The sequence below is a fragment of the Arachis hypogaea genome, chromosome 7 (assembly GCF_003086295.3).
Source record: "Arachis hypogaea cultivar Tifrunner chromosome 7, arahy.Tifrunner.gnm2.J5K5, whole genome shotgun sequence".
In the NCBI taxonomy this organism is placed as follows: Eukaryota; Viridiplantae; Streptophyta; class Magnoliopsida; order Fabales; family Fabaceae; genus Arachis; species Arachis hypogaea.
The window spans coordinates 6,395,707-6,419,200 of NC_092042.1; the positions used below are offsets into that span (position 1 = coordinate 6,395,707).

The 23,494-nt window shown below is 27.1% G+C and overlaps 3 protein-coding genes across 3 annotated transcripts; all 3 read right to left on the reverse strand.

Moving 5' to 3' along the window:
* Positions 1–1,899: 1,899 nt before the first annotated feature.
* Positions 1,900–6,270, reverse strand: LOC112702231 (lysM domain receptor-like kinase 3). Its single transcript, XM_072199020.1, is given in 13 exon segments — positions 1,900–2,204; positions 2,349–2,447; positions 2,592–2,718; positions 2,841–2,935; positions 3,026–3,177; positions 3,279–3,372; positions 3,622–3,711; positions 3,874–4,028; positions 4,354–4,521; positions 4,524–4,583; positions 4,752–4,784; positions 5,391–5,747; positions 5,940–6,270. Coding segments are annotated over 13 exon segments (1,905 nt in total). The 5' UTR covers positions 6,250–6,270; the 3' UTR covers positions 1,900–2,039.
* A 13,768-nt stretch (positions 6,271–20,038) lies between these two features.
* Positions 20,039–22,127, reverse strand: LOC112701042 (chitin elicitor receptor kinase 1-like). The gene is made up of 9 exons (XM_072199022.1): positions 21,947–22,127; positions 21,676–21,806; positions 21,508–21,597; positions 21,283–21,376; positions 21,057–21,208; positions 20,857–20,951; positions 20,641–20,767; positions 20,418–20,516; positions 20,039–20,339 (listed from the first exon to the last, which is right to left on the reverse strand). Exons 1-9 carry the CDS (start codon positions 22,041–22,043, stop codon positions 20,211–20,213), a joined length of 1,014 nt encoding a protein of 337 aa, XP_072055123.1. The 5' UTR covers positions 22,044–22,127; the 3' UTR covers positions 20,039–20,210.
* A 129-nt stretch (positions 22,128–22,256) lies between these two features.
* On the reverse strand, positions 22,257–23,224 carry LOC140173014 (lysM domain receptor-like kinase 3). The gene is made up of 2 exons (XM_072199023.1): positions 22,550–23,224; positions 22,257–22,383 (listed from the first exon to the last, which is right to left on the reverse strand). The coding sequence occupies exons 1-2, from the start codon at positions 23,208–23,210 to the stop codon at positions 22,331–22,333; spliced, it is 714 nt and encodes a 237-aa protein (XP_072055124.1). The 5' UTR covers positions 23,211–23,224; the 3' UTR covers positions 22,257–22,330.
* Positions 23,225–23,494: the final 270 nt, after the last annotated feature.

Consider the following 23,494-nt stretch of genomic DNA (forward strand, 5'->3'; position numbering starts at 1 on the left):
TTTGATATAAAATGGGTGACAGAAATTAAAATAAAAATGAAACTCTAATTTAATTTGCACAAAGGAGAAAATTAGAATTAATTGATTGAAATGATGGTATAAAATGTTATTAAAGTTTCAGTCTCCATCTCTAAAAATTTTAGTTCTCTTTGTCTCTACTTTTTGGAGGTACTGAAATACTGAAATTTGAGAGACAGAGACAAAAATTTTAGTACCCATCTCTGAACCAACAAACATGACTGAGTCTCAGTCTCTCCGTCTCTGTCTTAGTACCTCAAAACAAACGCTAATTAATACATATTATTACTCAATCGAATTAAAAGTAATGTCTAAATATGCCAAGTAGTTATAGCTCAAATGACATAATTTTCCTATATTCACTTAGAGGTATTGGATTCGAGTTTCGTTTCTAACTTTGAAAAACAAAAGTAACATCTAAATAATTAAGATTTACATTAAAATTATAATAATAATAATTTTTAAGTATAAATATTCAAAATATATACTATTTAATGTACTTAAACATGTTCGATAGCACTCTTCCTACTATTACTCCATCTGATATTCTCTCAAATGAATTGCTCAAAACAATTCAACCATTACTATATATAAATTCCAATATATCAAGATTAATTAAGTTCATTTATAATTTTATATTGCATTTTTTTGTGTTTCCATTCTCAAGTTAGTATTTGAAAAAGATGCCAACTTGCAAATTTTGTTGTTATATATTTTTTCTTGGTAATTTTTTAAATAATTATATTGAATCATATATAAATTACTGAATGAATGTCTTGTACAAAGAAACCTTTAAATTTAATATTAATTTACATATTATTAACTAGTTCCTAAATAATATAGCACTTTTAAATTTATACTATGTGGTGCGAGTCTTATTTTAGTTAATATAATAAAAGATAAGGGTTTGGGGTAAGGAAGAGGAGGTAGCAGTCAGACGCCGCCATCTTGGGCCAACTGCTCCAACAGACACTCAGTAGCCGAGGCTAACTGTGGCCAACCCCAGCATTCGCGGCCAACATTCAGCATCCTCGGCCGACCGCGATTATTGATGGTGATGAAAAATTGTGCGGTAAATAAAGGGTAAAAATATAGAAACCAAATCATTATATCAATTTTAAATCAGATCAATTCATATTTTATATCTCCAAACACAATAATTCATTTCTAATTCAATTCATTTCAAACCAAATCAAATCAACTTCAAAAATATTTTGTTCCTAAACACACCCTTAACGTTTAATTAATTGACTCGTTTTCTCCATAAAGAATTGAATATTCCAATATGCACAAAGTGTTTGTTAATAAACCACAAAGAACCATGGAAGCTATATCTTGAGAGCATTGATTGTTTATCAATGCCATAATAAGTTGATAGACATTTCAAATGCATCAATAGAGTGGTTCTTCCCAAACTAGTTTTTGTTTTGCCAAAAAAGAAGACTAAATCCTCGTTTTGGTCCCTGAGATTCATGCGATTACTCATTTTGGTCCCCGAAATTCAAAATTACCTATACTGGTCCTCCAGATTTAAGTTTAGGCACCAATATGGTCCCTCAACTCTTTCCGGTGATGATTAAGCAAATGGAGTGCTGATATGACACCCTTCCTGTCACGTTGGACGCTGTAACGATTAGTTGATGTGGCAAGGATTGTATTTGTATCCAATTTAGTCCCCTTTTATTGAAACTTTGTTATTATAACTCAGATAAATAATAAGATAATTAGGGTTTCATGGACTAAATTGGATACAAATACAACCCTTGCCACATTAACTAGTCGTTACAGCGTCCAACGTGATAGGAAGGGTGTCATCTCAGCGTTCCATTTGCCTAATCATCACCGAAAAGAGTTGAGGGACCATATTGGTGCCAAAACTTAAATCTGGAGGACCAGTATAGGTAATTTTAAATTTCAGGGACCAAAATGAGCAATCGCGTGAATTTGAGGGACCAAAATGGGGATTTAGTCCAAAAAGAACTACAATGTAACATTTGTATCCCCCTCGTGCATGGTTACTTCTATCTACCAGATACTAGATTCACAAGAGCTGGATTTTCATAGAAGGAAGCAATGTCCCAATTCTCAGTGCTTGAACCAAGTGTCATAAGAGCAACCACCACCGATCTCATCTTTGGACGCCGCTTCGGATCTGCCTCTGTACATGCATTGGCAAGTTGTGCCATCTGCAACCAGAACAAAAAAATATCGACCAAAGCTGTTGAAATCACAAGCATAAAAATGCTTAAAATGCTTTATACATTACTAGTGGATATTAACATGCCTATATCCTATTTATATTTGGTAGATTTATATATAGTAGATAGTACCTTGAAAACTGAACCAATTGAGTAATTATCTCCAAGCCTAGGATCCACCAGTTCTTTAAGACCTTCTTTAGGGTCTGGTTGATCAAAAACTTCATGAAACTGCCTCAAAAATAACCAGAAAAATTGGAAAAGAAGGAACATAAATATAATCTGAATTACTTATGTAAAGCCACTAGGCCCTCTAATGTTATCAGTTATCACACACACAAAAGAAGTAATGCATAGTAGGGTATCAAAATTCACCAAAGCTACAAGACCCTTGATTTCAGCACCACCATTGATCACAGCTTCTTTAGCAGAAATAAGCTCATAAAGGACAACCCCAAAAGCAAAGACATCTAATTTAGGAGAAACTCTGCCATATACATACCTGCAAATAAGAGAACAAAATGATTCAATTGTATAATTGCATTTGATCCCTTAAACTAAGTCCATGTTCTGATATGCAATGTGAATGTGTCAATTTAAAGAGATAAACATGATTCATCATACTCTGGTGGCATGTAACCAAATGTGCCTGCCATATTAGCAGTGGGAGCTGAGGAACTTCCAGTATCAATCAGCTTTGCTAGTCCGAAATCTGCAACCTGCAGATTAACTAATACACAGTATCTCACAGAATTATAGCACAAAGAAAAGAGTAACAAGCTCACATAAGTCATCAAAATGTTTCATACCTTTCCATGGAAGGATTTGTCTAATAATATGTTTGCCGACTTTATATCGCGATGGATATATACAGGCTTTGTATGTTCATGAATATATTCAAGTCCCCTGGCTGAATCTAGAGCTATTTGAATCCGGGTAGACCACTGCAAAGGTTCTCTATCTGTAAAAATTCTTTCATTAACTAAGTCCTTACAAAGTACAATCACATTAATGCATCAGCATAAACATGGATATTTGTCTTTTGTCATGTACTCATATCACCTGAATTTCGTAGATGTTCGCTTAAGTTTCCATTGTCAATGTATTCATAAACAAGGAAAAGGAAGTCCTTAACACAATATCCAATCAAATGGACCTACAGGATACCAATAAGTAGAAACAGCATAAGAAAAATAACAAGGTAATATTGAGAAAAAATAAAATGTTGGAAGCAGTCTACACAATATGGGAACTGCGTCTGAAATTCTGTTTGGGTAGATTGACAAACAACAAATACTGACAGAACTGGTGAAGTTCAAATTTGTCCCCCGAAAAGTTCAATGCTTATTTTATATGAACTTGCAAGGAGAGAAAAGAAAACATGCATTAATATTTGAAAGATTACCAGGTTTAAGTGCTGAACATGTGTCAAAACTTTCAGTTCTGCGAGAAATTCTTTTGATGCTTTCATGTCCATCTTCTTTATTGCAACTTTCTGTGTTATTGGAGAGAATTTCAGTGAAAGTATAAAAGATGGAAAGAGTAACCAGTGACAATCTATCCTAATCCTTACAGGTTTATAGCAAATACATCTACAAAAAATATGTGACTTTTCTGTCAAATCTTGTAATAAAATATAATAACATAGATTATAAACCTTGCCATTGAGCTCTGCATAATAGATTTCTCCAAAACCACCTTGACCAATTTTGTTAGCCAAATTGAAGTTATTTGTGGCATGGGCCAGTTCTTCATATGAAAACTCTGCTGATTTTTCTGCACTTATGTTTGCGAAGCTATTAGAGGCTTTATCTGAAAGAGGGATGATAAGTAAGAGTTACACGAGTGTTCATGTTCACCATTCTTCTCTTGCATGATATGCAACATAAATTATACCGAAGCCATCAAGAAACTGGAAAGGGAACTTTCTCTAAGCAAAAGAGTTGTCAAATCATTCTTTTAATATTTTTGTTTCAGATGTAAAAACTAAGTATTTGACTCTCATTTCATATGGTAGCATCATTAAAAAGCAACCAAGTCATTAAAAATCTTAACTACCTCCCCATATTCAAATTAAAGGGTTCTGAGGGGTTTCAAACTTCAAACAAGTTGTATGAAATATGTCCAAAATCCATACCTTCCCTAGCTCGAGCAGTTTTCCAACCGGAATATTCTGCTCGCACTTTTTTCTTCCATACCTTCAAACACTTCATATAAACACAAAATGCTGATAACATAATTACTGCTACAACTCCAACAGATATTCCAGCAACAACCCTACCTGGTAGACCTGTTATACAAGAGCAAAATATGAGCAGAAAGTACTATTACATTTGTCTTTTAGGATATCCTTACCCTGGATTTGCTAGTGATGTTAAATTCAATTGCAAACAATTATCAATAAGACTACTTTCTTCTGAGTGAGAATTGACAAACCTCCAGAGCTGAAAAGGAAAATGAATGTATTCATAAATGTTAGCAGGTTATTAGAGAATAGCAGGAAACAATAAGGTTTAAACTTTAAAGAACAATACCTTTGGTGAAGAGGCGGATAGTTACCGTTTTCATCTGGAAAGCGAAATGAAAAGAAAATGTGAGGAATTTATCTCAAGTTTACAGTTCCTGATAAACTAATTTGAAATATACATTCATAAGCATGATGCTAATTTATTAGTTATACTCCTGAATGCATTTCTTACCAATGTAAAGATGCCTGTCAAGCAAGGCGAAAATTGATAGACTGTTGGACTGTTTATCATAGCTTTGGAATGACCTTGGTAAGATATATAAAGATTGCCAAATGCAAAATCACCTTGTTTCCGACTGATTAAGATTATACACTTTCAAAGTCCTACTAAATGTCTCGTAACAAACCATTAATCTATGGTCCCATGCCTATCATGGATTCATGGTGGCTTAAAGGGAAGCTATTTTTTCTTTTTTAAGTCTATGGAGGGCCTCTGCAAACTAAGCAATTTAAGGTTCAAGTTCAACTGCAAAAAGCCAAACTTCTTAGGAATTAACACAGATATTAGGGACTACTCTACTTTCAGTTCTATCTATAAATGCACCATATACAAAAGACTACTGTCGCAAATCATAACATGTACATAATCCTCATGAATATACATACATAAGAAGACCTAAGCATGGCATCGAAATCAGAAAGCGAACCTCTGCCGGGAATATAAACCAGACCACTCCCTTTGCTGAAATTTACACCGGGGTTGTATTTCATCAACAACTCAGGATCAAGCTTTGTCTGGGTTGCAATTGACTGCAAAGAATCCTCAGTCCTAAGAGGGTATGTGATGAACAGTCCATAATCTTTGCTAACATTACTGTCTCCACAAGAACAGTTAACGGTCACATTAACCGTTCCTCCAGCAAGAATAGCACCTTTTGGATAATTGTTAGTGTTCTGAAGCCACTCTGTAGTTACTAAGTTGGAAAAGCTCCCACTGGCAATGGCTGAGTAGTTGTCACCTAGAGGAACTGAGTACTGGAATGTGTGGCCCAGAAACTCTCCATCTATATTGCAAATGTTAGAATTGTCTATGTTAGAACTTCCAAAGTTAGGGTTTTATTAATAAAATTATAAAATCTTTGAATCAGTGGAAGCTCAAACACAAAATTCAAATAATATAGCAGACATTCAAAGATGGCAGATATATGCTGAAAAATCAAAGTTTTAATTTGTAAGAAGAGTGTGTGATAGCTCACCATTGATGCAATCACAAGGAATTGGAACGTTTATTCTGGTTTGTGATGGATATGAGTATGAGTATATGCCTTCGTTGTATCTAACAATATCTTCAACTTTGTAAAGAAATTTGGATTGCATGATGTATGAAATATATAGCAGGCTGGAATCATTGTTCCAAAGATAGTAAGAAGCTAAAGCCGAGTCACAGCTCTTGCTACACTTTGATTCTGCACTCAAAGGTAAAGTAATCAGCAACAACAACAACAATGAAAGCATGAAATTGTGTTCCATTGTTAGTGGAACCAAGCTTGTGCAAAGTATGCACATCACACATGCAAAGAGAAATAATAGTAATAATTTAAAACAAAAGGATTTGTACTCTACGATGTTGGGTCAACGCTGCCCTTGTTGATCTGGTCAAACCCCATCAACATCTATCATTGCTGTTACTGCGAAATCCTCATTTTATTTCAAAACTTCTTTATGGGAGTTGAAATTGAATATAAACTATTATTATTATTATTACAGCAAAGACTGTTAAATACAGTACAAAATTCTAAACTCGGATTAACATACAAATGGTTAAGATGCGAGTAACTTGTTGTAAAGGGTCATTTAGTAATCATTACACATCCAAATATTTTTAGCAACCAAGTTTAATCAAGTTGGCTAAAATCCAACAAAAACTGTTTTTATCATAAGTAGCGTGTACTACACACGCTTCATTAACGCAAACAAATCTCGCTTCACTTTGCGTTTGTTCTTGGTGTGCCTCCTCCTTCTCCTTTGTTTTTGTTTCTTTTTCTCCTCTTTTTTTCATGATATTGCAGTCATTTATTCTTTTTTTTTTTCTGTTTGATATTTTATTCTCTTTTTTTATTTTATTCCTCTCAATAGAGCAAATCAAGAAGAATTTTGAGAAAACGAAATAAAGAAGAAAAGATGAAGGAAAAAAATGAAAAAGAAGACGACGAAGTAAAAGTTCAGCAAATTCAAGCGAAACGAAACCAAATGAATCTCAATTAAATTAAGATATGAACCAAAATTATTTGAAGAATAAAAAATTTGGTCAATTCTTAGCAATAGCATCAAATGAATCTCAGTTAGTTAGTTCAGATTTAAACAAATAGTCAAAAAGACTCGATCATCAACAAAAAGTCAAAAACACATCGAATGTATATAGTTGACAAATATCATATAACTAACTAAACAAGCACATATGAACAAGTTCAGTAAATTCAAAAGAAACGAAACCAAATGAACCTAAATTAAACTAAGACATGAACCGAAATTTCTTAAGCAATAAAAAATTTGGTCAATACTTAACAGTAGCATCAAGTAAACCTTAATTAATTCACAAATGAATCGAAGTTAGTTTAAATTTGAACAAGCAATAAAAAAGGCTCAATTATCAACAAAAACACATCGAATGCATACAACTAACAAATATCAGAGTTATAACTAACTAAACAAGCACACATGAATAAGTTCAACTAAATTCAAGCGAAACGAAAACATACAAATGAATCTCAATTAAATTAAGAAATAAACCAAAATTTCTTAAGAAATAAAAAATTTGGTCAATACTTAACAATAACATCAAGTGAACTTCGGTTAATTCACAAATAAAACAAAATTAGTTCAGATTTAAAAAAGTAGTAAAAAAAAGACTCAATTATTATTAACAAAAACACATCGAGAAAAAAAAGAATGATAAAAAGAAATTCAAATGCAAAAAGAAGGAGAGGGAGGAGGAGGATGAGGTGGTGGTGGTGTTGGTGACAACGATAACGAAAGAGAAAAATAAAGAAAAAGGAAAATAAAAAGAAGAACCTGCATGCGTAAATTTGAAAGAAGAAGAAGAATGAAAAAGCAATAGCAGCAACGGTAAAATGTGCGCACATAAATACTTGGTTGAACTTAGTTAGGATTATAACTTGGATGTAGAGCTTTATTCTTTAGTAACGTAGTTGTAATAATATAAAAGGAAGTAAAAAAGGCCAACTTTTTTTGCCAATATTAATTAATTTTTTTAAAATTATTTTATTTATCTTAAATTATAAACTTTAAATTTTCCAATCCTCCAATCAATGAGAATTTGAAAAATAAAAAAAATCGACTAATTTTAACTAACTAAAAGTTTATTCGTTATACTTTCTTTTAATATAATTAACAAACATGCTACCCCTAGAGTATAGAGGCCATAATATAAAGTTTATCGTTTTTAAAGTTGCGTTTGTTTATATGTATAGAGAATACTAAAACAGAAAGACAAAAACATAAAATTATGTGTAAGATATTTTTTCTCTACCTATAAATAATAAGAATAAGTTCTGAAGCTTCAATGCATCAATCAAACACAAAACAAGAGAGAAGCAATGAAGCATTTCCTCAATGTTTTGTGTGTAATTTGTTTTGTATGTTAGTTTTCTTAAAAGATAATGAGTATAATAGTATAGTGTGCGTGATAAAATTATGAGTGATATGAATGATACATATTACAATTTAATTATATTTTTTAATACTCATTAGATAGTAGATACTACAGAGTGTAGTATAAGAATGTCTCACTGTTATACATTATATTGTAATTATCTTTAAATATAGAATATTTTTTTGGAGTGTTGGTGGTAGTTTTTTTCGTTCATCAAAAAAAAAAATTTACATTAAAATATTAGTGTTACTTTCTCTTTTTCTTAACATATTTTATTGATATATTAATTCTGTCACTCTTCACATAAATTATTTAGCTCACTTTCGTTCCAACTTTATCTTATTTCTAACAATTTTGACATCAATTGTACGGTGTTCATCAAAGCCATGCAAAAGAAAACCGTCACTTTATAAGTGTCCTAACTCCTATCCCAATTACTACTTACTAGCGGCTCAACAGGCACTAACGTGCCTGTTCAGCCGCTTTTCTATTATTTTTAAGAAATTAATTTTATTTTTTTATTAATATATTATTTACTTTTTAAATTTATTAGATTTTTTTATTTTAATATTGACGTGATCTTATTTATATTATATTTTGTTGAAACTAAAATTACTATAAGACACTTTAAAATATTAAATTATAAAACCACACAACAGAGAGGTAATATAAAATGGTCATAGTTTAAAATTCTAGGTAATATATGAGGTGAAATATTCGATAGAATAAATTTTTATTCTCAACTATTCTAAAATATACAAAAAGTATTTTCAGAATGATAATGCTTCTATTGTATTTCTTTAAAAGTTTTGAATGTCGTCTATTAATTTATAATATTTTTAACTTAATTTTTTAAATTTATTATAACAAAATAACGATATGATGAGGATTTTGTCTGCTAAAATTGCGAAAATATTTTTAAAAAATAGTTTATTCATCGTACTTTATTTTGTTTTTTTTTTTTTTTTGTGTTTATGTTATATTCCATACATTATTAAATTTCAATTTGATAAGTTTTTTTATAATCAAGGTCTTACTATTTAGTTACTGTAATTTAATTAAGATTTATTTTTTATCACTAAATGATGTTATGTGTATTACAGTTATTGCCATTAAATAATATTTGTAGTAGCATTTTTTTTAGTTTGTACTTAAATTAGTTATTTAATAAAAATTTGTCCGGTAACTCATAAAAATACATAGAATGTTATCTATGTTTTTAATTTGAGAATTTTTAATTTAGTTACCTATTGACTTGTAATATTTAATATAGTATTTTGATATTTTTTAAAAAATTAGAACATATTTTGCCATGACCAAATTTTGCTATCTATTAAATTTTTAGTTGGATAAAAATTCTATAATAAAAAGGATCCATATAATTTGTACAATACATTAATAAATACATGAGATAAAATAAGACATATTTTTGTACTATTTTTTAATAGTTCTTGTTTTGTGTTTAAGATAGATCTTTTCTAATTTTACTATTTAATTTTAAAAGATATATGTTGTTACCAAAATTTTATTACAAAGTTACTGTTATTATTAGTCTTATGAATATATTGCCTATTTAAAATTTATAGTATTTGTTAATTATTTGTTTTAATTTTTTTATTATAGAATTCATAATTTTGTTTGACATTAGGCATTTTATACAGTAGTGTACAATATCAAACCTCTTAATTTATTCAATACAAAAAATATTTTAAATGAATATTATGCAATGAAGATAAAATATTAAAAATATAAGTAAAGTAAGTGAGTACTAACTATTCATATTTGCATGACTTTTAGCATTGTTTGTAAATGGTTCATTATAAGAGATTGATTGAGACATTGAATTAGTATATTAAGATTATCTTGACCTACACTGATACAAAAAAAATACAAACTTAATATGTCGTAGATTATCTTAAAAGATTGTTAATCTTTTATATTAAGATTTAATGTGTTTATATGTTAACATTTCACATTAGAAATTTATTATATATTTGATATTATTAAATTAATATATTTTTTAATAATAAATAATGTTACGTGTCTCATGATTATTATCATTAGCTGATATAATAGCATTTTTTTATAATTGATATTTAAAATAGTTATTCAATAAAAAATGATTCAGTAACTCATATAAATATGTAAAGCATTATCTATATTTTTAATTTTAGAATTTGAAAATTATTTATTCAATCACTGTTTGTAATATTTAATATAGTATTTAGATTTTTTATAAAATTATGACCCATTTTACCGTGATCAAATTTTGGCATTTGTTAAATTTTTAAATGGACAATAATTTTATAGTAAGAAAGATTAATTTTTATTTATGCCATGCATTTAAATACATGAGATGAAATATCAATATTTTTGTATTCTTCTTCTATTATTATGTTTGTATTTAGGTCAGATTTTTTCTGGTTTTATTTTAAAATTATAAAAATATATATTATTACCAAATTTTAAAATATGAAAATGTAAATTAAAATAAAAACTAAAAAAATTAAATTAAAGTACATTAAAAATCATTATGTTACATTAATTTAACACAATATATAAATACTATTTTGATAATAAAATTATTATGTTTGACAACTTTTTGTAACTATCTTATAAGTAGTATTTTTATATACTAGCGGCTCAACAGGCCTGTTCAGCCGCTTTTTTATTATTTTTAAGAAATTAATTTTATTTTTTATTAATATATTATTTACTTTTTAAATTTATTAGATTTTTTTATTTTAATATTGACGTGATCTTATTTATATTATATTTTGTTGAAACTAAAATTACTATAAGACACTTTAAAATGTTAAATTATAAAACCACACAACAGAGAGGTAATATAAAATGGTCATAGTTTAAAATTCTAGGTAATATATGAGGTGAAATATTCGATAGAATAAATTTTTATTCTCAACTATTCTAAAATATACAAAAAGTATTTTCAGAATGATAATGCTTCTATTGTATTTCTTTAAAAGTTTTGAATGTCGTCTATTAATTTATAATATTTTTAACTTAATTTTTTAAATTTATTATAACAAAATAACGATATGATGAGGATTTTGTCTGCTAAAATTGCAAAAATATTTTTAAAAAATAGTTTATTCATCGTACTTTATTTTGTTTTTTTTTTTTGGTGTTTATGTTATATTCCATACATTATTAAATTTCAATTTGATAAGTTTTTTTATAATCAAGGTCTTACTATTTAGTTACTGTAATTTAATTAAGATTTATTTTTCATCACTAAATGATGTTATGTGTATTACAGTTATTGCCATTAAATAATATTTGTAGTAGCATTTTTTTTAGTTTGTACTTAAATTAGTTATTTAATAAAAATTTGTCCGGTAACTCATAAAAATACATAGAATGTTATCTATGTTTTTAATTTGAGAATTTTTAATTTAGTTACCTATTGACTTGTAATATTTAATATAGTATTTTGATATTTTTTAAAAAATTAGAACATATTTTGCCATGACCAAATTTTGCTATCTATTAAATTTTTAGTTGGATAAAAATTCTATAATAAAAAGGATCCATATAATTTGTACAATACATTAATAAATACATGAGATAAAATAAGACATATTTTTGTACTATTTTTTAATAGTTCTTGTTTTGTGTTTAAGATAGATCTTTTCTAATTTTACTATTTAATTTTAAAAGATATATGTTGTTACCAAAATTTTATTACAAAGTTACTGTTATTATTAGTCTTATGAATATATTGCCTATTTAAAATTTATAGTATTTGTTAATTATTTGTTTTAATTTTTTTATTATAGAATTCATAATTTTGTTTGACATTAGGCATTTTATATAGTAGTGTACAATATCAAACCTCTTAATTTATTCAATACAAAAAATATTTTAAATGAATATTATGCAATGAAGATAAAATATTAAAAATATAAGTAAAGTAAGTGAGTACTAACTATTCATATTTGCATGACTTTTAGCATTGTTTGTAAATGGTTCATTATAAGAGATTGATTGAGACATTGAATTAGTATATTAAGATTATCTTGACCTACACTGATACAAAAAAAAATACAAACTTAATATGTCGTAGATTATCTTAAAAGATTGTTAATCTTTTATATTAAGATTTAATGTGTTTATATGTTAACATTTCACATTAGAAATTTATTATATATTTAATATTATTAAATTAATATATTTTTTAATAATAAATAATGTTACGTGTCTCATGATTATTATCATTGGCTGATATAATAGCATTTTTTTATAATTGATATTTAAAATAGTTATTCAATAAAAAATGATTCAGTAACTCATATAAATATGTAAAGCATTATCTATATTTTTAATTTTAGAATTTGAAAATTATTTATTCAATCACTGTTTGTAATATTTAATATAGTATTTAGATTTTTTATAAAATTATGACCCATTTTACCGTGATCAAATTTTGGCATTTGTTAAATTTTTAAATGGACAATAATTTTATAGTAAGAAAGATTAATTTTTATTTATGCCATGCATTTAAATACATGAGATGAAATATCAATATTTTTGTATTCTTCTTCTATTATTATGTTTGTATTTAGGTCAGATTTTTCCTGGTTTTATTTTAAAATTATAAAAATATATATTATTACCCAATTTTTAAAATATGAAAATGTAAATTAAAATAAAAACTAAAAAAATTAAATTAAAGTATATTAAAAATCATTATGTTACATTAATTTAACACAATATATAAATACTATTTTGATAATAGAATTATTATGTTTGACAACTTTTTGTAACTATCTTATAAGTAGTATTTTTATATACTAGCGGCTCAACAGGCCTGTTCAGCCGCTTTTCTATTATTTTTAAGAAATTAATTTTATTTTTTTATTAATATATTATTTATTTTTTAAATTTATTAGATTTTTTTATTTTAATATTGACGTGATCTTATTTATATTATATTTTGTTGAAACTAAAATTACTATAAGACACTTTAAAATGTTAAATTATAAAACCACACAACAGAGAGGTAATATAAAATGGTCATAGTTTAAAATTCTAGGTAATATATGAGGTGAAATATTCGATAGAATAAATTTTTATTCTCAACTATTCTAAAATATACAAAAAGTATTTTCAGAATGATAATGCTTCTATTGTATTTCTTTAAAAGTTTTGAATGTCGTCTATTAATTTATAATATTTTTAACTTAATTTTTTAAATTTATTATAACAAAATAACGATATGATGAGGATTTTGTCTGCTAAAATTGCGAAAATATTTTTAAAAAATAGTTTATTCATCGTACTTTATTTTGTTTTTTTTTTGGTGTTTATGTTATATTCCATACATTATTAAATTTCAATTTGATAAGTTTTTTTATAATCAAGGTCTTACTATTTAGTTACTGTAATTTAATTAAGATTTATTTTTCATCACTAAATGATGTTATGTGTATTACAGTTATTGCCATTAAATAATATTTGTAGTAGCATTTTTTTTAGTTTGTACTTAAATTAGTTATTTAATAAAAATTTGTCCGGTAACTCATAAAAATACATAGAATGTTATCTATGTTTTTAATTTGAGAATTTTTAATTTAGTTACCTATTGACTTGTAATATTTAATATAGTATTTTGATATTTTTTAAAAAATTAGAACATATTTTGCCATGACCAAATTTTGCTATCTATTAAATTTTTAGTTGGATAAAAATTCTATAATAAAAAGGATCCATATAATTTGTACAATACATTAATAAATACATGAGATAAAATAAGACATATTTTTGTACTATTTTTTAATAGTTCTTGTTTTGTGTTTAAGATAGATCTTTTCTAATTTTACTATTTAATTTTAAAAGATATATGTTGTTACCAAAATTTTATTACAAAGTTACTGTTATTATTAGTCTTATGAATATATTGCCTATTTAAAATTTATAGTATTTGTTAATTATTTGTTTTAATTTTTTTATTATAGAATTCATAATTTTGTTTGACATTAGGCATTTTATATAGTAGTGTACAATATCAAACCTCTTAATTTATTCAATACAAAAAATATTTTAAATGAATATTATGCAATGAAGATAAAATATTAAAAATATAAGTAAAGTAAATGAGTACTAACTATTCATATTTGCATGACTTTTAGCATTGTTTGTAAATGGTTCATTATAAGAGATTGATTGAGACATTGAATTAGTATATTAAGATTATCTTGACCTACACTGATACAAAAAAAATACAAACTTAATATGTCGTAGATTATCTTAAAAGATTGTTAATCTTTTATATTAAGATTTAATGTGTTTATATGTTAACATTTCACATTAGAAATTTATTATATATTTAATATTATTAAATTAATATATTTTTTAATAATAAATAATGTTACGTGTCTCATGATTATTATCATTGGCTGATATAATAGCATTTTTTTATAATTGATATTTAAAATAGTTATTCAATAATCATATAAATATGTAAAATAAATATATTTTATATACTATCAGTTATTGTACTATAATGATATATTGATCACTTATATACTATTGTATTATGGACTATTATGTATAAAAAATACTTATTAAAAAAATATAAATAAAAAATCATAAATAATTAATATTTTGTTGACGTAATTTATTTATTTATATTATTATTATGATTGTAGTATAATGTTATTTATATGAATTATTTATTTTTTAATAATTTTTAAAAATTATCATGAATAATTATAGATAAAAATACATTTAATAAATTTAATTTCAAAATATTATGTCTTTTGAGTACGTGGTGTCAGTTTCATCCATTAGAAATAGTTCAGTTTTTAAGTTTTGTCATGAGTCAACTCATTTTGGTTTAAAAAAGAAACAGGGGCAAAATAGGAAGAAAGATTTGGATACCAAACTTCCATATCCCCGTTATATATTGGTATAGATAAAATGACTTCATTTTTTTTAATATAAGAATACAAATGCATATTTTTTTTATTTTTAATATTTTATCTCAAGCATCTACATTAATTTGAAACATAAATATATTTTTTTAATAAATTTTTATAATAAAAGTTTTAGTTAAAGAGTACTTGATACTTCCTTTTATAATTTAGAACATTAAATTTATTTTCATTTTAGAGTTATTACTTTGTAAAATATATTTAATCATTCAAATTTAAAAATATACATGATAAAAAATAAGCAATATGTTAATTTTTTTTCTCTTTATTCTATTTGTTATTATTAGTTTTATGACTACATTGTTTATTTTAATTTTTTAATCATTTATATATTATATGATAAAGATGAAATATTAAAAAAATTATTATTTTGTCCATTAAATTTATTTTATGAAATAGATTATGTAAGGATATATGAAGTCTAAAAAATATTGGACACTAAATTCCAGTAATTTTTTGTATTTTTTAATTAAGGAGTGCTTTGTAATATGTAATTTTTTTAAGTTAAATAATAAGCATAAGAGTGTATATTAATTTAATTAATTTTGTTATAGAATACCAATTAATTATGTTAGTATGACGTCTGTTATTTTATTATTGAAAATGAATCGGTATTTAAATTGAGTACGTATTAATAGTTTTTTTATTGAAAGTAAATAAAATAAAAAAAAGTTGAGTACGTAGTAACAGTTTTTTTTATTGAAATTAGTTTTTACGTTCTGTCGTGTCGTGGGATAAAGCCAGTTTCTAATAAAGAGAGAACAGGAGTAAAATAGGAAGAAAGAATTGGATACCAAAATTCCGTATCCCTATTATATATTGGTATAGATATAAATTTTATTTTTTATTATAAAATCATTATCAAAAACTTTAATATAAAAGTACTTTTTGTCGTTAGTCTTACATGACATCATTTTTTTTATTTTTTTAATACAAATATATAAAAATTATATATTACGTTATATATTATATTGGACGACGGGGATGAAATATATTAAAGAAATATTATTATTAGTTACTGACCATTAATTTTTGAAATTTTTTTTTATAGATGAATGATGTCTAAAAAATTTGGAATGTTAACTTTTACCTTCATATATGATTAATATGTTATTTGATTAAGAAAGATATTGCTTGGATGGTAAACCATGTATAGTAATATTAATTTAATTAATTTTGTTACAAAATATTAATGATAAAATAGCAACCAATTATGTTATTTTTATTTCTGTACCTGTGGCAGTTCTATTGCCATGCGCTTCCATTCCTGCATTTTTAAAAAGTAAAATATAATTATTAAGAACTAATTCAATTTATAATAAAGAAATTTAAATTATGTTATCGTGTTACCTGTAACAGATTGATGATAAGTAGTAGTTCTGGCCATTTGTCTAATTGTAGTCAATCTGGCTACCCCTATGTTTGTAGTTAATCGGCACCTCCACCGATGTTTGGCATTGAAGTTGTATCAGTTGATATGGCAACTTGTTTTCCTTGTCAAATCATCTCCCGATAACTTGCACGTCTTCTAGCCAGGTATTGTTGTCTCTGTTCTTCGGTCATGTTCTGTCTTCTTCGCCTAGCATAATCTGTCCAACTGGGTCGACGTTGATGCTGTGGATTTCGTGAAGTTTCTATTTTTATTTGTCAGAAAGATAGGAATAATATGCAGAGAAAAAACGTTTGTGAGAGCACGATTGAAAAGTTGAAAGTGAGTTAGTTTTTAAAGCGAGTACGTAGTAGTAGCAGTTTTTTACAGTTTTAAAATATATCGTGGGTTGATGGGAATCAGTTTGTCATTCTATCGTGGAGTAAATTCTTTCCTTGATAAAAAATAAGAAATATAGAGGACGTAGTAACAATTTTTTATATATTGAATTCAGTGTCTAAATAAAAAAATAAACAGGGGTAAAATAGTAAGAAAAAAATTGGGTACCAAATTTTTTTATTCCCATTATATGTTGGTACAGTCTTGTATATATTGGTATAAATTTAATTAATGAGTACACTTTTATCTGTAAATTTTGTTTAAAAAATAAATATTGAACATAAAAAAATATGTAAACCATGTGTTAGATTTAATTATTTCGATACTTTAAATACTATTATCCCATTGAAATAACTATTAATAAAATAAATATATTTTATATACTATCAGTTATTGTACTATAATGATATATTGATCACTTATATATTATTGTATTATGAACTATTATGTATAAAAAATACTTATTAAAAAAATATAAATAAAAAATCATAAATAATTAATATTTTGTTGACGTAATTTATTTATTTATATTATTATTATGATTGTAGTATAATGTTATTTATATGAATTATTTATTTTTTAATAATTTTTAAAAATTATCATGAATAATTATAGATAAAAATACATTTAATAAATTTAATTTCAAAATATTATGTCTTTTGAGTACGTGGTGTCAGTTTCATCCATTAGAAATAGTTCAGTTTTTAAGTTTTGTCATGAGTCAACTCATTTTGGTTTAAAAAAGAAACAGGGGCAAAATAGGAAGAAAGATTTGGATACCAAACTTCCATATCCCCGTTATATATTGGTATAGATATATTCTTTTCTTTTCTTTTTATTTATTTATTTATTAGTTTCTTACTTTGGAGCAACAAAATATTTATCAATTAGTAATTATATTTTTTTTTATAAATAGTCAAATTCATCTCTAAAAGATTATTTATTTTTTAAATTAGTCTACAAATTTTTTTTAAATCAAATTCGTCTTTTAAAGATTTAATGTTAGTTATTTTATTATTCCGCTACTTCTATTGCTAACAACGTCAAAATTTGTTAATACAACAAACATCTAATAGTCCTAATTGGCGGTTAGTATTATAAGTTTATAAAATTAGCTCAAATCAACCTCAAATTGAGAGACTCTAATACCTCAAGTTATCCACTTAATTAGATTTTAATTTGATATAATCTCATAAACCTGTCATGCTAAAAGATAGTATCTATGTGCATTATAGTATCACTTAACACTAGAATGAGACCTGCATCAGCGCGGGACAGGATGGTAAATTAATGATAGTATATAATAAATATTAAAAATTGTTATATTTGATATAATTAAATTAAATATGTATAAACTAAAGTTAAATTTAAAAGGTGTTTTATTTAAAATAATTTGTAGTACAAAAGATTTGGATGTTGGAGTTGTACAAAATGATATTTTTATTTGGTGGTTTGATTTTTGCATTTGTTTTAGTTGATGGACTTAGTCTTTTTATGTGGCGCTCATCCTCTTTTTTTATTGGTTGTTGTTAGAGTTGTTGCTTTCTTTTTTTATTAGTCCTAGGCTTTTGGAAAGACATGTTCTTTATAAATTATTGAGTTATATGCACTTTCTATGTTGTTTGTTCTATCTTTGCATGTATGTTCTTCTTCGGAAGATGTGTCTTGAATTTGTATGATTTTCTTTCTCCTTAATCTCTTTATGGGTATTTGATCTTCGTCTGATGATATTAGTGTTGGCGAAGTTGGTTCCTATAATTAATGAATAATTTAAATTAGAAATAAAAATGATGTCTCGAATAAATGAATTTTTTTTATTATTATCTGTTTTATTTGTTAATCAGTATTTTTTGTTGGAACAAATATTTTGATAACAGTGTATTGTTAACAATATTTTTTGAGATTAAAATCATTTACTTTGACTTCAAATATAAGTATAAGGTTGCACAAATTTTTCAATTGGGGTGGTGCTTCAATGTCATTACTTTTCTGAAGTGTCATTAGATTTGAAGCGGCTGTGCCTAACAATTTTTTTTCTTCGCCATCAAATAGTACAAAAAGTGTTGTAGCACTTTGATATGAAATAACAAATAAGTATTGGGTTAGTAACTAATAATTTGATAGATGGGATTATGAAAAGTATATAGAGTTACCTTATGTGCCACAAATGTAGTTGTCTCCTTTTTATCTAATATAATCATTTCTAAGCAAAGAGGTTCCTCTTCATTTGTGGTTGTTAATGTTTTTCATATACGAACCATGCAAACTTTGATAAACCAATTGTCTATTTGTTTGATAATATTGTCCAAAGAACGATGTTCCATTGAAATTTTTTGTAATTCCAAAATAATTTTTTTGTGCTAAATTTGATGTTATTTGAAGGAATAAGAGACTTATATAAGTAGGACAAATAGTATGGAATTTGAATATTTATAACGTAAAATTTATTATGATTAATAATATTATTATGACATTTGTAATATGGATATTTATTACATTTAATGAGTTATTTATAGAAATTAATTATTGGGAATTATAAACTTATTGTATTGTTTATAACGGTAAGATATAATAAATATAGGGATTTTTTGTATATTTTATTTTTTTTACTGATTTGAAAATAATAGGTGATTTGACAAAAATTGAGTGGTTGATTCTAAAATTTTGTCAAGTAAACGACGTTAACACGGCATTAATAGGAGAAGAAACATGCCTTAAAAGTAATGTAGGTAAATATATGCATCTACTTTTATATATTAAAAATAGATAGATAGATAGATGCTATATTAATAAATTTTGGGGCCATCAACAAAGAAAACGACAAAACACTAACACCATTAATTTAAAATTTTTGAAAAAAGAATTTGATTAAAAAAAGTTTTAAAAACTATTTTGAAAAACGAATGATAGGCGAATTTGACCTTCTACCCTATCTTTTTACTTTGGAGACCATCAAAATTATTTTCCTGATTAACCATTACATTGATTGTTCAACAGAACATGGATAAATAAATGACACAATAATTGATAGATCTGTGACAGATGCAACAATTTGAGTGAATCTTCCCAAATTAGAATCTCTTTTGCAACAGAAAGAATCACAAATTCACAAATCACAAGAGCTGGATTTTCATAGAAGGAAATCCCAATTCTCAATAGCTGAACCTGAACTTAGTGTCCCAAGAGCAAGCACAACAGATCTCATCTTCGGACGCTGCTGCGGATCTGTCTCGGTACATGCCTTGGCAAGTTGTGCCATCTGGAACCACAACAACAGTCATAGCTGTTGAAATCAGAAACACCAAAAAAGCTTAAATTCTATAATCATTACTAGTACCTTAAAAACTGAATCAACTGAGTAATTATCTCCAAGCCTAGGATCCACCAGATTTTTAAGACCTTCTTTTGGATCTGGCTGCTCAAAAACTTCATCAAACTGCAACACAAGTAATCAAAGAAATTAGAAAACAAGGAAACTATTTCCTAGTTTGAATTGGTTATGCAAAATCACTAGGCTACCATTGGTAAATAATGAACAAAAGGGTGAGAAAAGAAATCACCAATGCCACAAGGCCTTTAATTTCATCACCATCCTTCATCACAGCTTTTTTAGCAGAAATAAGCTCATAAAGAACAACTCCAAAAGCATATACATCTACTTTAGGAGAAACTTTGCCATATACGTACCTGCGAAAAAGAGAATGTTATTACTGGATTTAATCCCTCAAAACAAGTTCAGTGTGAATTTAGAGAGATCAAAATATGATTCATCCTACTCTGGTGGCATGTAACCAAATGTGCCTGCCATTTTATCAGTGGGAACTGATGAACTTCCTGCATCAATCAACTTTGCTAGTCCGAAATCTGCCACCTGAAAACAAAGTAATACAGGATAGATCTTGCAGCATTCTCCGGAGAAGAAAAGAGTAACAATTAAGCTAGCATAAGGCTAGTAAAAAAGTTTATTAACTCTGACCTTTCCATGGAAGCATTCGTCTATTAAAATATTCGCTGATTTTATGTCGCGATGTATATATAGAGGCCTTGTATGTTCATGAATATATTCAAGTCCTCTGGCTGAATCCAGGGCTATTTGAATCCGGTTAGACCATGACAAAGGTTTTCTATCTGAAGACAATTTGATTCTATCATTAATTAATTAAGTTCTCATAAATTTCTATCTGAACATGTACTTATATCACCTGAATCTTGTAGATGTTGGCTCAAGTTTCCATTGTCAATGTATTCATACACAAGGAAAAGAGAACCCTTGACACAATATCCAATCAACCGTACCTACATAAGAAAATAAGAAGATAACATGAGCAAAGGTTGAAACAAACTATGAAGTATGGCAACTGTGCCTCAAATATGTTGTTTATTTTATTCAAACTTAGGAAGAAAAGGAATCAAGTGAGAAGGATTACCAGGTTTAAGTGATAAACATGAGTCAACACTTTCAGTTCTGCAAGAAACTCTTTTGATGCTTTCTTGTCCATCTTTTTTATTGCAGCTTTCTGTTATCAGTGGAAAACAATTGCAAAGTTATCCAAACAGAATTATTGAAGTAAACTCTATAAACACAGATCACGAACCTCGCCATTCAGCTCTGCATAATATACTGTGGCAAAACCACCTTGTCCAATTTTGTTTGCCAAACTGAAGTTATCTGTGGCATTGGCTAGTTCTTTATATGAGAACTCTGCTGTTTTCTCTACACTGTAATCTATGATGTTAATAGGCTTCAATCATATTTTCAGTAAGACTAACAAACAATACTGATGCAGCATGAAATTGAATGGAACAAATACTTAAGCAAAAGAGTTAAATAATGACAGAATCAAACTCTTTTCTTCTTCCAGATACCTTCCATAACTCGAGTGGTTTTCCGAATTGTATGTTCTACTGGCAATTTTTTCTTCCTCCTGCAATATCTAACATAAACGCAACATGCTAATAACATAACTGATCCTACAATTCCTGCCAGATATTCCGGCAATGAGCGCGCCTCGCAGACCTGCTGTCAAGATTGAAGAACAATATATCTCTTGTATTGTTATCAAGCTCAAGTGTAATGAATTCTCAAAATAGTACTACTTTCTGCTCACAGAAAAGGTCATACCTCTAGTTCTGAAAAATGAAACAAAAACACACTCATCAAGATTAGATTTAGAAGGTAATTAGAGATTGAAAAACTGTTATTCATCTTCATATTCAAAATTCAAATAGCACAGACAGAGTTGGATTAAATTAAAGTAAAATGAAATACCTTAGGTGGAAAGGCACATAGTTACCATTAACATCTGGAAAAAATGAAAGGTAAAAAATCATTATATATGAGATATTAATTTGAAGACTAATTAGGGAAAAATCAACACTAATTATGCACCTTAGTACCTAGTACCCTTTAAGCCATAATCAAACCAATCATATAACATGCACAAAAACATCATGAATAAGAACTGATACCTTTCCCAGGAATATAGACCAAGCCACTCCCTTGGCTGAAATCGACACCAGGATTGAATATCAGCAGCAACAAAGGATCAAGTTTTGTCTGGTTTGCAATTGACTCCAAAGAATCCTCAGGCCTAAGAGGGTATGTGATGAACAAACCATAATCCTTGCTGACTTTTCTGTCCCCACAAGAACAGTTAACTGTGACATTATATATTCCGTTAACAGGCATTATATCCAGTGGATAGCTGTTGAAGGATCTCAACCACTCAGCAGTGGACAAGTTGGAAAATCTCCACTCAGCAATGGATTCATAGGTGTCATCAATGGAAACCCGATATTGGAATGTGTAGCCAAGAAACTCACCATTGATACATTCACAAGGGAATGGAACATTCACCCTTGTGTAAGCTGTGATTTCTATGGTGGTGTTTGTTGTTACATTTTTGTTGTAGTTAGCAATATCTTGTGGCCCTGTAACAAACCGTGATTTAAGAAGTGTTGCAATATATGTGAGGTTAGAACCTGGCCAAATATAGTAGGAAGCTAACGCTAAGCCACAACTATTTCTACACATTGATTCTGCATTGAATGGTATACAAGCCACCAACAACAACAAGAAGAGTGATAATAATAATAATCTGAATCTGGGTTCCATTTTCAAACCAAACATATTAGCATGATTTTAGTACCTAGTGTGCTTGTTTGTTTAACTTTCTAATCTTGTTACCTATTAATAATCTCTAAACTTTTAGAAGTTGACTTGATACACTTTCAATCTTACATATGATTGACGTTGATCCATGTAATTGGCTTCAATTAATTAATTAATTACTCAAAAATTTTATACTTTCACAAAAAAATTTTTGTTGCCTTGTGCTTAACTGCTTATATGCATGGTAGTATTAATTAATTGAAACGTGTAGAGACCGCGTAAACTCCATCATTATACCGTTT

Excerpts from the sequence above, each read along its gene's own strand:
- LOC112701042 (XM_072199022.1), bottom strand. The coding sequence starts at position 22,043 with ATGTTATTAGCATGTTGCGTTTATGTTAGATATTGCAGGAGGAAGAAA. Across the intron at positions 21,807-21,946 it reads AACCACTCGAGTTATGGAAG|ATTACAGTGTAGAGAAAACA; the intron begins GTATCTGGAAGA and ends TTAACATCATAG. Across the intron at positions 21,377-21,507 it reads ATGTTTATCACTTAAACCTG|GTACGGTTGATTGGATATTG; the intron begins GTAATCCTTCTC and ends TTTCTTATGTAG.
- LOC140173014 (XM_072199023.1), bottom strand. The coding sequence starts at position 23,210 with ATGTTTGGTTTGAAAATGGAACCCAGATTCAGATTATTATTATTATCA. Across the intron at positions 22,384-22,549 it reads GGTCTATATTCCTGGGAAAG|ATGTTAATGGTAACTATGTG; the intron begins GTATCAGTTCTT and ends CATTTTTTCCAG.